This window comes from Varanus komodoensis, unplaced genomic scaffold, assembly GCF_004798865.1.
Source record: "Varanus komodoensis strain SLA01 unplaced genomic scaffold, ASM479886v1 scaffold92, whole genome shotgun sequence".
NCBI classification, from domain to species: domain Eukaryota; kingdom Metazoa; phylum Chordata; class Lepidosauria; order Squamata; family Varanidae; genus Varanus; species Varanus komodoensis.
Genome location: NW_025336624.1, coordinates 513759 through 528396, shown reverse-complemented (window position 1 = coordinate 528396; position 14638 = coordinate 513759). Strand labels below are relative to the sequence as shown.

The 14638-nt window shown below is 44.6% G+C and overlaps 1 protein-coding gene across 8 annotated transcripts in view; it reads left to right on the top strand.

Annotated features, from left to right (window-relative positions):
- The window catches only part of GPATCH8 (G-patch domain containing 8), an 81503-nt gene extending 71273 nt beyond the window's left edge, over nucleotides 1-10230 (top strand). For all 8 annotated transcript variants that reach the window (XM_044418719.1, XM_044418720.1, XM_044418721.1 and 5 more), the window contains 2 exons: nucleotides 2513-2643; nucleotides 4313-10230. In XM_044418719.1, coding sequence (XP_044274654.1) covers nucleotides 2513-2643; nucleotides 4313-8129 — 3948 coding nt within the window. In that variant the 3' untranslated portion in view covers nucleotides 8130-10230. The remainder of the gene's footprint in view (nucleotides 1-2512; nucleotides 2644-4312) is intronic.
- Nucleotides 10231-14638: the final 4408 nt, after the last annotated feature.

The following is a 14638-nucleotide window of genomic DNA, read 5'->3' as shown; positions in this document are numbered from 1 at the left end:
AGCTATCTTTTGTATTTTGTGCCTCGAATGTTCTGTTTTATACCCAAGAACACCAAGTATTACAACAAGGACATTTCATATGAAGTTAAGCCCAGTTAAGAACATGGGAAGCACTCATGTACTTGGTCTGTCTAGTTCAATACTGTTGGCAATGATTAGTAGCAGCTCTCCAGTTTTTCAGGCAACATTTTTTCCAGCCCTACGTGGATATGTGGGAAATTTGAACATGCAACCTTCTTTAAGCTAAGCTGGTGTTCTACCATCAAGCTACAGGACTTAACCAACTATTAAGAATATAACAGAAGAAAAGCTATGCTGCATCAGACCAAAGATCCATCTAGTCCAGCACTCTGCACACATGTTGACAAACCAGCTACCCACAGAATACCTCAACCAGGTTAGATGCAAGACCTGTGCCTGCCCAAGCTCCTCAGCAAGTGGTGTATGTAGGCATGCCAGCTATGGTGAAGGAGGTAGCACATACCCTGCAAGGCTAGTAGCCACTGATAGCCTTCTCTTTCTTGTCCATGAATCAATCCAGTCCCTTTTTAAAGCCACCCAAATTGGTGCTCATCACCACATCCTGTGCCAGCAAATTCCTGTTTTATCAAATGTGTAAAGAAGTGCTTCTTTTATCTGTCCTAAACTTCCCACCAAGCAGCTTTTTTTAGTGCCAACATCAGTACTTTACACTTGCTTATATGTACTTATTTGCCATTTTGATGCCCATCTCCTAGCTTGAATAGATCCCTTTGGAGCTCCTCACAATCACTTTTAATGTTAACTACCATAAATAGTTTTGTGAAATCCACAAACTTGGCCACTTCACTGCTTACTCCTAATCCCAGATCATTTATGAATGGGTTGAAAAGCATTGGTCCTTATACAGAACCCTGTGGGACTCCACTGCTGACATTTCTCCATTGGGGGTAATTGCCATTCATTCCCACCATCTCTCTTCTGTTGTTTAACCAGTTAGTGATCCATAAGAGAAGCCTACTTTTTATTCCATGAGTGCTTAGTGTGCTGAGGAGGCTTTGGTGAGGGACTTTTGGAAGTACAAGTAAACAATGTCCACTGGATTGCCCTTGCCTATGGGCTTGTTGAATTTCACAAAGAACTCCAATAGGTTAGTGAGACAGGCCTTCCCCTTCTAGGAGCCATGTTGATTCTTTTTCATCAGAGCTTACCCCTTCATGTGCTTATTGAATCTATCTTTAATAACGATTTTAAGCAGTTTATCCTGAACAGATGTTAAGCTAGCCAGCCTGTCATTCTCCACCCCCTCCACCCCCCCGGATTCCTTTCTTAAAATTGGTGTTATATTGGCCATTCTCCAGTCCTCTGGTACAAAGGCTGATTTTAGGGACATATTAAATATTTTGGTTAAAAGATCAGTAATTTTATGATTGAGTTATTTGAGAATGCTAGGATGGATACCATCTGTACCAAGTGATTTACTGACTTTCAAATTGTCAATAACGTCAAGAATTTTATTTTTTTATCACTACTATTTGCCTTATTCCTCCAACTCCATTCCAGAAAACTCAGCTCAGGAAGAAGTAAATGCCCTGCCTCCTCTGCTGCAAAGGCTGATGAAAACTAAAATATTCAGCTTCTCTGCAACCTTCTGATCCCCTCTTAGTGCTCCTTTAATTCCATTATTGTCCTGTGGTCCAAATGCTTCTTTAGCGACTTGCTTTCTTTTGATATGTTTATTTATTTATATTAGATTTCTGTCTTGCCTTTTTTCTGTTTTAAAAAGCACTCGAAGCAGCTTACATTCTCCTTCTGCTACTCTCAATCTTATCCCCACAACAACCCTGTGAGGTAGGTTGGGAGGAGAGTCTGTGACTGACCCAAAGTCACCCAGTTGGTTCAATGGCTGTGTAGGGACTGGAACCCAGATCACATGCGCTGCAGTCCAGCACTGTTTAACCACTACACCACACTGACTCTCTATTAAAAGAATTATTTATTGTTGTCATTAATGTTGTTAGCATTATGCTCCTCAAAACCGTTTCCTTGGTTCTCTTATTGTCTGCTCATATGGAGGAAATGGTGGTGCTGCAGCTTAATGAGGCTGGAACTGTCAGCCAGAAATGGTCAGCACTCCAGTGGTTTGAGCCAAGCCTCCATGAGCTCCCATCATTCTCCCCTAGCTCCTAGCCAACCTAGCAGTTCAAAAGCATGTAATGCGAGTAGATAAATAGGTACCACTTTGGTGGAGAGGTAATAGCACTCCATGACATCATGTTGGCCACATGACCAAGGAATCATCTTCAGACAGTGCTGGCTCACAGCCTCAGAAATGGAGATGAGCATCACCCCCGTTAACCCAGTGGCTAAGCCAAGTAAAATCCGCAGGGACTCCTTTACCTTTATTCTTCTTAACTATCTAGTAAATGAACATGGAATGGATTGAGGAAACCCAGTTTGGGTGTAGGGGTGGGAGACACTTTCAGGATTCCACCTTATTTCCTTCTCCTTTCCTTTCTTGTTTGTCTTACAGAGGTTGAAAGATCTCAAGCAAAGAGAATTTGCTCGCAATGTATCTTCAAGATCTCGGAAAGATGAGAGGAAACAGGAGAAAGCCCTCCGGCGTCTGCATGAACTGGCTGAGCAGAGGAAGCAACCTGAATGGTGAGTGACAGTGTATTAATGCCATACAAAATACACTTGTGCCAACTCACAAGTTAGTCAAACCCTTCTTTGCTCCAAGTCACATACTATGCATTGAATTCTATGCTGTTGTTTGGATGTACATAGGATAGAATCTATTCTTTGACCCCTGAAAATGGAATGCCTGGCTCACTGGATACCTGTCCAAGTTCCCTTATCCTAATCCCACCCCACCCTCCAGAAACAGATTTTGGAAGGATGAAATGTAGAAGGGAGATAATTTTATTACAGTGGTACCTTGGCTCACAAATGCCTTGGTTCATGAACAAATCGGGTCATGAACAAAAAATTTCATTAAAATTTTGACTTGGGTTGCGAACTCCTCATTGGGTGGTGACCGAGATCATGGCCATCTCCCCACAACCCCCAAGTGGGGAGATGGTCACAATCGCAGTTGCTTTCGTGCAGGGAAGGCGTGCGTGATCACAGATGTGCTCCTGCAGGAAAGACAGGCACAATCTCAGCCACCCCCCCCCCCAACCAGCACAATTGTGGCCATCTCCCCACCCCCAGTGTGCCCCGTTCGTGCCTGTCTCTCCCTCCCCCAGCATGCCTTGTTTGCATCCATCTCTCTGTCCCCCAGCGCGCCGTTTGCGCCCATCTCTTCCTCCCCCAGTGCACCCACAATTGCTCCTGTCTTCCCCCCCCAGCCCCCAACGTGCCGGGATGACGGGCGCAATCTTGTTCCTGCTGGGGTGGCGGGGAGATGGCTGTGCTTGTGCTTGGGGGTGGGGGGAGATGGCTGCGATCTTTGTTGTTGTCACTTTGCTTTACATTTTTCTGATTTAAAAAATGGTTACAGAACAGATTAACCTTATTTACATTGAACCTTATGGGGAAATTTAACTTGGCTCACAACCAATTTGGGTCACGACCAGAGTCCTGGAACGGATTAAGTTCGTGAGCCAAGGTACCACTGTATATGTGTTTATTTATTATATTTATATCACACCATTTCAGTCACACAGATGGATTCTGCAGGCATCTGTTTTTTATTTTATTCCCTGTGAGTTGAGTTAGACTAAGAGTCAATGACTAGCCTAAAGTCACGCAGTGAGTGTCATGACTAAGTGGAGACTACAATTCAGGTCTCTGGAGTCCCAGGCCAGTAGGTCTGACGATTTGTATGGGAAAAGCTCTGGCCCAGAAATGAATAAGGGAAAGCCCTAGTTCACATAAAGTTCCACATATGCATCAGGACTTTGTGAAGTCTTGGATCCCTGACGCCATCCTCTTTCATTTCCTTTGCTAGAATATTCCACATTAATTATTCATTAAAATTAATAATCTTATGCATTTATAAAATTAATAGCCTTGTTTATATATTAATAAATAAATACAATGAAATAAATAAATACTCAGCTTCTGTAATGAATGAACTGGTTAGAGCACAGCAACCATTCCACAGTGTTTGTGGAGCTATGCATCAAAATTTTGTCTCTCATTGTGTAGCTAGCTTCAGAGTAAATTAACAAAAGATATTGGTTGGAAGTGTTTGCATAAACAATGAAGGTTTAAATGTGAATAACCAGAGGCTCTAATCATCTTTTCTCTCTCTCTCCCTCTCTCTCCCTCCTTCCCCACTGCTGCTATCTTGCCTCACCTTTCTCCCACCTTCACACTTCCCCAGCGCTCCAGGAAGTGGGCCAATGTTTAGAACCACTACTGTGGCTGTAGATGAGGAAGGAGGAGAGGATGACATGGACTCAGCAGCTTCTAGCAGTTGCTCTTCCTTCTCACCAGCTTCTGGACAAGCTACCAGTTTGACCACAGACAAGGGTATTACTTACGTTGGTGGCCAAACCAGTAGCAACACTGGGCTAGGGCAAGTTCCTGTCCAGGTACAGCAAGCTGGAGGCATGGGGGTTAATCCTCTTAAGATAGGTGTATCTTTCTCATTTGCCAAAAAAACTCCTGTGAAGCTAGAGTCAATTGCCTCTGTCTTCAAAGACCACGTGGATGAGTCCAGTTCTCCTGATGATGAAGTCAAAGCTGATGAGAGAGCCCCTTCAGATTCTGCAGCTTTGAGTAAAACTGGGGATGCTGAGGGAGCAAACAGCCCTGACAGCAAGGGAGATGAAGAAGAGCAAACCCATGAAAAAGATGGTACAAGCCTAAATTCTGCACTGTCGAAACTGAAGAAGATGAAACGAGATGATGGGCCAGTGACACTAGAACCAGAGTATTATCACTACATCCCACCTGCTCATTGCAAGGTGAAGCCCAACTTCCAGTTCCTACTATTTATGAAGGCTACAGAGCAAGTTGAAGCAGAAGCACTGAGCAAGAAAGTGGCATCTGAAAAGAAGCTAAATAACTCCCCCAAAACCAGAGTGGCAAAACATTGTGAGAAGGCAGCAGTAACAGAATCGGTTGCCCATCAGAAGGAAGCAAGCCCCACCCACAAAAGTAGCAAAACGGAAGATAAAGAGGTTCCTGAAGAGACAGTCATGCAGGAGGGCAAACAGCTCAAGGGAAATGATTCGTCAGAATCAAATTTCAGTAAAGAGATCCCCCAACCTGCTCCAATTGTTAAAGAAGGGCCTAAGCATTTAACAGGGCCCTTCTTCCCAGTACTGAGTAAAGATGAGAGCACTACCCTCCAGTGGCCTTCAGAACTGCTGATCTTCACCAAAGCAGAGCCCTCTGTGTCATACAGCTGCAATCCCTTGTATTTTGACTTTAAGTTGTCTCGTAACAAAGACACTAAAGCGAAAGTAGCAGAAAAACCAAATACCACATCCAGCCTTCCTAAGGAGAAAACACAGTTGGCTGAAGATGATGATGCAAGCAAGTGTAAGGAAATGAACCTTCTAGCTGGCAGCTCCACCCCAATGCCAGAAAGCAAGTCCTTGCAAGTGTGCAGCAAGCAGGAGTCTAGCCCGGTGAGTGCTAGCAAGGATGAAGGACCAGAAGATGGCAATAAAAGCAGTCTCGGTCGGAAGGACAAAATGGGGAAATCCCACAAACACAAGAAGAAGAAGAAGCACAAGAAGTCCACCAAACATAAACGCAGGCGCAAAGTTGAGGTAGAGGAAAAAAGCAAGGAAGGGGACCCAGCAGAAGATAAACCCAAGAAACGGAAGAAACGCAAACGCAAAAAGAGCAAATCTTCCTTTCCTGTGGAGACTGAACGAATTCAAGGGACCGAAGAGGCTGGCTATTCTAAGAAAAGAAAGTGGTGCACACAAGACTCACAGCGCAAGTCACTTTCTACTGAAGAAGGCAGCAGCAAGAAAGAAGACAGTGGTTCCTCTTCCCAAGATCACAGCAACAAAAAACCCAAGGGGGACTTGCAGTCTTCCTCTGCCATGAAAAGATGGTCTTCCACCGCAACTTCAGTTCACCCCAGCCATAGAGGCCGGCAGAGCAGTGGTGGCTATGAGAGTGATGAGGATTCCTGCCGCAAGCACTTCAGGCAGAAGTCAGCATCGCAGTACAGTGATGATTACGATTCTGGCAGTGACTGTTCACAGAGTCGCTCCCGGTCAGGACACAGGCATTCCTCTCGAAGATCATCTCAGAGGTCATACTCCTCAAGTTCATATGCCTCCTCTGACAACAGCAGATACAGCCGGCGTCGAAGCTACTCAGAAGACAGCTATAGTGACTACAGTGATCGGTCACGGAGTCGTACCAAGCACTCTCATGATTCAGAAGATGACTCAGACTATGCCAGTTCCAAGCGCAGGTCAAAACGACGCAAGTACTCCACTTCCGAGGATGATTACAGTCTAAGCAGGAGCAGGTCACGGAGCCGAAGCCGGAGTCGAAGCCATGCCAGGGGGAGGTCAAGGACAAGAAGTCGGGGTAGGACCCGCAGCAGTAGCTGTAGCCATAGCCGGAGTAAGCATCGCAGCCGCAGTCGAACAGGGCACAGTTGGAAGCGGAGCAGGAGCTATAGCCGGGAGCGGAGCAGGAGCACAAGAAGCCTTTCACAGAGGTCACTTTCAAGAAAGGGGTCCCGGGGGCATGAAAGCCCTGGTGAGAGGAGATCTGGCCGGCGAGACTTCAACCGGTCAAAAATCTATCGTTCACAGTCTCCTCATTATTTCAGAGCTAGACAAGGTGAGGGACCTGTAAGAAAAGAGGAGGCAAGAGGAGATGAAGTTACAGGGACAAGCAGTCTCTCCCAAAACAGTGGCAGCTCTAGCATGGGGAGCAACTGTAGTAATGAGAAGAACTCTGCCACGGCCAGATTCCTTCTGGAAAAAATTCAGTCCAAGAAGGTGGAAAAGAAATCCAGTAGCAATGAGGACTCTCTTGCAGGGCCTCACAAGGTGGGCATAAAGCTGAAAGATCCCCCACAGGGCTATTTTGGCCCAAAGCTCCCACCCTCCCTGGGTAACAAACCTGTGCTTCCATTAATTGGAAAGCTCCCCACAGTCCGCAAACCAAGCACCAAGCAGTGTGAGGAGGCTGGGTTAGAAAGAGGAGAAGAACTGGAGCTGTCTGAGCTGGATGAAGCAACCCATGATGGTGGGGAGACAGTCCTGGCAAGCCAACCCCAAGTGGAGGATGCCCTGGTCATGGGAGCGCAAGACAACCTTTCAATCAGTCAGAAAGCAGAAGTGGCCACAGAGATGGCTCCTGTTCCTCTTGAGCCGCCAGTGCTCCAAGAGCACTATGGAACTGGGGACCTGGTTGTACCACACAGCTTCCTTCCTGATACCAGTGAAGGCGAATCGTTAGAGCCCCTGGATGGTGGGAATCCGCCTGTCTCCATAGAAGGAAGGATTGTGCCCTTGGTCCCAGATGTGGAGCACTTCCCTCGCTATGTACCACAGAGTGGGGAAGCAAGCATCAGTGGGGAGGCAGAGGGCACGGAGGACTCTTCCCTCGCACCACTGGAGAGCCAGCCGATCACCTTCACCCCAGAAGAGATGGAGAAATACAGCAAGCTCCAGCAGGCAGCTCAGCAGCACATTCAGCAGCAGCTCCTCGCCAAGCAAGTCAAAGCCTTTCCTGCCTCAGCAGCCCTTGCTCCTGCCACAACCCCTGCCCTGCAGCCCATCCACATCCAGCAGCCTGCAGCAGCTGCAGCCACCTCCATTACCACTGTACAGCACGCCATCCTTCAGCATCATGCAGCAGCAGCTGCTGCAGCCATTGGCATCCACCCACACCCTCACCCCCAGCCTCTTGCACAGGTGCATCATATCCCCCAGCCTCACTTGACTCCTATCTCATTGTCCCACTTAACCCACTCCATCATCCCAGGGCATCCTGCCACTTTTCTGGCCAGCCACCCCATCCATATCATCCCTGCCTCTGCCATCCACCCAGGCCCCTTCACTTTTCATCCGGTACCCCACGCTGCCCTGTATCCAACTCTTCTAGCACCCCGACCAGCTACAGCTGCTGCCACAGCATTACACCTCCATCCCCTTCTGCACCCCATCTTCTCAGGGCAGGACTTGCAGCATCCCCCCAGCCACGGCACATGAAGGAATGAAAAAGAGGCAGCCTCTGTTGGGGGCTGTGGGGAGAAAGGGCAGAAGCATGTCTGTCTGTGCGTGTCCCTTGCTTTCTGAAAGGTAATGACTGACACTGGACCTGAGAATGGCCAAAGAAGGGAAGGACTGGGCAGGGAAAGGGAGCTTCAAGGTAACAGATCTGTGGGAGAGCAGAGAACTTTGCTGCTGCAGGCCTGCTCATAAGGATTTTCAGAGGTTCCTGCATCCAAGGGAGTAACATATTCACATCTGTGTGGATGCGAGGTTCTTTAGCAGGTGTGCCCCCTCCCTCAATTTCTGATGCACAATTTTAAATTGTTTTCCTTCTGCTCTGAAAACCTAAGTGGGTAATACCTAAATTACCTTGGCTCCAGTATCTATGTTTAATATAAAGTGTGAAAGTAATTTTTGGATCCACCTTAAATTGAGCAAAGGAGCCAAGGGTTGGTCAACACTTGGACCCATCTCTCTGTTATTAGCCCCCCTTCTCTGCTCTCATTTGAGAACCATGTTCAGCAGTCTGTTGATTATTATCACGAAGAAAAATAAACAGTGACTGGTTTCCAACAACAGAAAGGCAAGGCAGTGCTGCTGAGAGAATGGAGAGCAACCGTGTCAGTCCTTGAAGCAATATGTTGTACTGCAGTCCTGTGAACATCTGGAATATGACTTGGTGACTTGTACTCTTTCCTCTGTAATATTTGGTTCCTTATTAACTTATGATTTCTTTTTAAAAAGAAAAAAATGTTTTTAAAAATTGCACTGAACTCTGTACATGTCAATGCTGCTTTTTGTAGCTCTTCTGACAAATGTTCCATATCGGTAGTATACCGCAATAACACTTTTTACAGCCTGTTCTTTGAGTGGTACTTGTTCAGGTGGCTTTGGTTATCTTTTGATGTAGTTTGGAAAGAAAACTTGTGTCAAAGGTTCAATGCTTCTAGTTGTGGCTAGGATGCAAGATGGCTTCAAGCATGTATATTTTGAGCTCATTTTTCAAGGATTTTTATGTATCAAAAAAACAACTTTTTCATTTTACAGGGGAAAATGTGACAAGATTTGGAATAAACTAAGAGCAGTGATCTGGACCCTTTGTTATAATAGTTAATGATTTACTGTCCTGCATAGTGATACCTCTTGTAAGTTCTGTGGAAAAGGGGACTAGTGTGATAACTGAGACATTCACTGACTGAGAAAATGAGCCAGTTGATTTAACAGAGCAGGAATTCATTTTCCAGAAAGGGAGTGTACCATAGAAAACAGTTTTTCCTGGGATTCAAACCTCTTGTTTTGAATCATTGCATCCACATGGGGAGGGAAGGAATGATGGGAGATATTGAAGCTCCTTTTCAGATATGTGCCTTTTTATGTTTTGGAGAAGTTTTGAATGGTGTGTTTTTGTTTCAAATATTCTTTCTTGGGATTTCTTCTAGTTATTGGTTGCCGTGTCCTCTCAGCTGTCCCTTCAGGATAGGTCATGTCTACCTTGAGAAAGAAGAAACCCTGATTGTCACTCCCTTGAAAAAAGTGGGGGGGGGGATCAATATTAAAATCTTAGTTTAGTGAGGGAGGGTAAAGGGGAAAGATGGTTTCCTGCAGAGTGGTGACTGCTTGTGACTTGATTGTGTCCAGACCAGAGGGGCACTACTAGTTTGTAGGTCTCCACTTCAAAACTGTGAATATAACTACTATTGCCTGTTATCCCCAGGCTCTAAGCTGCTCTTCCTTGCACTTCACTAGAAAGAACCCTAGCATTGGAAAATGTTCTTTGGCAGACGGATTCAGTTGCTAGTTGCTATAGATATTCAACAAGTAACAGTATTAATTTATCAGTGCTTCATTCTCTTGAGATTCAAATTGAAGACACAGCATCCCAGCAGGACACAAGAAGAGGCTGGACTTCGACATGAGTGCTTACAACAAAGAACACACAGTAACTTCAGTGTGAGCAGGCTATATTTAATTTTGTCACATAAATGTGTGTATACACACACAAAAACACACACAGAGAGACATATAAATATATATAAATATATATATACATGCTGTAAAATGAGGAAAATAAACTTTCTAATAAACTAGTAATTTGGGAGAAAATGTGTGTTTACTTGTTTCCCAAAGGATCAAATTCAAGTTGTTACTCCTTGTATTATGACTCTTTTTTTTCTCATGCATATATACATGCCACCTTTTAATAGACAGCATATTTGCTCCTGGTACATTACAAATTAATGTTTTGGATTACAACTCTAGCGTTCTTGAACATTGGCCATGCTGGTTGAGACTGGTAGGTGCTGGAATCTATTTTTACAGCTGGAGGGCACAAGATTAAGAAAAAGTGCCATATATTACTCATCTTGCCTTGAGAAAAGCATGCCTGTCTTTGCCCCTTTAAAATCCCTTATTGTTATGATCCTGCTTCCCTCAGTTGGGTCTTACTTCAAGATCCTGGACTGTCTTTTTCTGTATTGAAAAAAAACTAAATTCCAGAACCCTGTTTTCATTATTCCACTTAGCAGTTGCAGGAAAAGACCTAGCTTATGCAGTGACATCAGAGTGGTTGTTAGTGTGTCAGCTGAGATCATGAAGGCCAAAAGAGCAGTTAAGAAGTGAATTACATAGCCCAGTTCTCACACTCGGTGCGAACAATATCCTAGCAGTTGGCTTATACATCATTTTCATTATCCTTCTTGCACCTCTGTTTCCTATTTATAAATCATTCTTATAAAATTACTGTAAACACTATATAAAATAAATCCCATCCAAACAAATTAACACTGAATAAAGCAATATGAAATCCATATTATTCCTGTGTTTACATCAATGTTTATGGCTCCAAAAATGCTGCGAAAAAGTCATGCCTAAGGAGAGCATTCCACAAACAGAAGCCACTATTGAGAAAACTTTCAGTATTCTGCACCTGCCACAGGTTGGGTGACTAAAGCATCTGAAGAAGATCCCAGGACTGGTTCAAGGTATTTGCTGCCTGGAGCAAAGGATAAGATGGCCCCTTCTCACAAAATTCCACAGGTGGTTGCTCAAGAGAATGGAAATAGCTGAGAACGGGAGAGATGATGGAGGTTTCTGGCACTTTGTCTCTAGTAGCAATGTTAGTGCTAGTCCTTGAAGAGCCCCTGAAATTGACCTCAGTGAACAGCGGGGCTGAAATTGAGATGGGTGACCCAGTTAGTTACCCAGGTTCTTCATGGGAAAAGGCTTTAAAGGTCAGTTCCAGCACTTTGAATTGAGCTCAAAAACACCTAGGAGCTAGTACAGCCACTCAGTTATATGAGGGGGATTTCAGTGCCTGGCTCAAGTTAGCAATTTAGCCACTATATTCTGAACTAACTACAGTTTCCGGACAGTTTTCAAGCACAGTCTTGTATCCAGTGCACTACTGATTACATCAATCCCCCCTGTATGTTACAAGTGTGAGAATAAATGTGGCATCACTATTTCTGTCCAGAAGGGGTCACAGTTGTGCACGTGGAAGGTGCTTCACATCTCTCTGGCTTCCTGGGCCTTAAGCATAAGCACCCTGCAAACAGCAAATCTCATCCTTCAAGGGAATTGCAACCTCATTCAGAAGAGGTTTCACAAAATCACTGGGGATAAAAGAAGCACCTGTAATGCCTCCATTTTGTCTAGACTGAGATCCAATATCACTGGTCTACAAGGAGAAAGCCTTGGAAATGAAAGTAGCTAAATTTTACCAGAATTGGGTCATTAATGAAGGAAAACTAAGTCCTGAGTATTAATTGGCTCCAGTTTTCAAGATACAGCTTCAGGTCAAAATTGCATCAAAATTATGAGGGGGATGTGTGATTCCATAACTTTTCTACAAAATGTTATATAGCAATGAGAATGGTGCCACACCAATCATTATAAATTGATGATACCAATAACATAACTGTCCATTCATTTATTGGTTTTTAATTGGGGGAACCATGCAAAAATAGCAGTCGCTACTATGATTGGTGGTTTCCCTCCACACCATTGGAACTGCGAAAGGCACGGACTTTTTCTTGTTCAGCCAGTGACACAGATAAGTTGCACATGCAATGCAATAATAATGAAGGGCCCAACGTCCTGATCCCCTATTTTGCATCCAAAATATAGTGGCGTGCCTTTTTTACCACTGCCGTCTTACCTCGCCACAAATGTAGCAGAAGTTACCTGCGTTGCTTAGACAGTTGCGAGGCATCTTGGCTTCTGAGGGAAAATATCATGCAACTGTTGCTTGGAAATGGTAGGCAATGACACTTTCACAAGCCACCAAATATAACTGATGCGTAGACAAATGCAAAAGAAGAATATATTACAATTAGGTAATTTTTACTCTCAAAGTGAAAATAAATTTATACACTTCCATGTGGTACCATTTTCATTGGTCTACTGTTACTGTCGAGAAGTTATGAGGCATCACGATCATCAGATGTGGTCATGGCTGCTTTTACAGTGCTTAGCAATACCAGAAAGAACTTGAACATGTTAAAAACCTAGTCCACCAGTGAGATGGCACTCGCAACTCAGTATAGGAAATGGGTGCAAAGTGTGAACTGGCTATGCTCATCTCACTAAATTCTGTTCCTTCTGCTAACCCACTTACATGGTTTGGCTTTATGTTTCTTGATAAAGCCCATGCGGTTTCCCTTGTGGAGGAGACAACTGTGTCAGTCTGATAGAGATACCTTCATGTGTCACAGGAAGTGGGGAGGTCCTATTTGTTTTTGTCAAGTGTAAGTAAAACCTACAACTTTTTTTTCCCTTTTCCCCTCTAAAGACTGATAGCTGTGGAGGGATGGAAGGACATTCTTATTTTCAGAGGAAAATTTCTGTAATTCGGAACAATAAATTGCAGGATTGGCCTCTGAAAACTGATTTCCAACACTAAGGACTGTTTCAGAACTGCACGAGCTTTTTTCCATATATTGGAAAGCTGAGTCCTGCTGGGGTCAGCCCTAAGCTGGCCCACTGGACTTTTGACTAGAGTTGCTGTGGTACATCAAATCAATTGTGTATCCATCTGTTTTATTGCTGGTTGTACTAAATACTTATTTTGACACTGCAAAACATCAAACGCTCCCCAGGAGCAGTTGGAAGACCCTTAGTATGGTAGCAATGCCTTCCATTTGGAGTTTAAAAGCTGGTGTCCTCTTTGAAAACTGATCCTGTCTTTGATCTTGTTTACTTTGCTTGGTTTTCTACAAGAACCATACTTCAATTATGATTTGGGATTATAGCCTATGCGTATATAACAATCATTTACAGCAAAATTCTGTGTATGTTTAGACAGGAGCAAAGGGCCTACAGCTCCCAGCATGATGGGTTGGAATGTTTTTTGTGACCTTAATCATTTAAATATTTAGTACAGCAAAGTACTATTAGAAATAAACATCAACTTTTATAGAACCATGTATAGAACTTTTGTGTATTCAAGGCAATAGTTCACCCATTCCAATAATTCTTAACTTAGTGTTCTAAGGCTAGAACAAGGAAGCTGAGATTGAGAGGTAGTTGTTTGAATAAGGCTAACTAGTGAGGTTATGGCTGATGGGGCATCTGAAACGGGCATTTCCCAGCTCACACTCAGCCATTACAGTCACATCCATTCCTTTCTGGAATGAAATTCAATTTGAATCAACTGAATTTTATTTCTGTATCAATAGGTTTAAGATAAGATTGTCAATTTTTCAGTCAGGCATTATTTACTTAGTTTATTGAAGGCAGTAGTCCGACCGGTCCTGAAGAAAGCGTCACTGGATCCAGAGATGGCCACTAATTATAGACCAGTGGCCAACATCCCGTTTCTGGGCAAGGTGTTGGAGTGGGTGGTGGCAGGACAACTCCAAGCACTCTTGGATGAAACTGATTATCTGTACCCATTTCAGTCCAGCTTCAGACCCGGGTACGGTACTGAATCTGCCTTGGTCGCTGTGCAGGGAGAAGGACAGGGGGAGTGCGTCCCTGTTGGTCCTCCTGGACCTCTCAGTGGCTTTCGATACCATCGACCATGGTATCCTTCTGGATAGGCTAGCAGGATTGGGGGTCGGAGGCACTACTTTGCAGTGGTTCCGCTCCTATCTCAATGGCCGATTCCAGAAGGTGGTGCTGGGGGACTATGGCTCTGCGCCATGGCAGCTATGCCATGGAGTACCACAGGGTTCCATTTTGTCCCCTTTGCTGTTTAACGTCTACATGAAACCGCTGGGAGAGGTCATCAGGAGGTGTGGGCTGCGGAATCATCAGTATGCTGATGATACCCAGCTCTACCTCTCGTTCTCCACCAATCCAGGTGAGGCAGTGGCTGTGCTAAACTGGTGCCTGGCTTAGGTAATGGGCTGGATGAGGGCCAATAAACTGAAGCTCAATCCAGACAAGACAGAGGTCCTGTTGGTTGGCGGATTGGGCTTCGGGGAAGGTGAATTGAACCTAGTCCTGAATGGGGTTGCACTCCCTCTTAGGGACAAGGTCTGCAGCCTGGGAGTGCTCCTCGACCC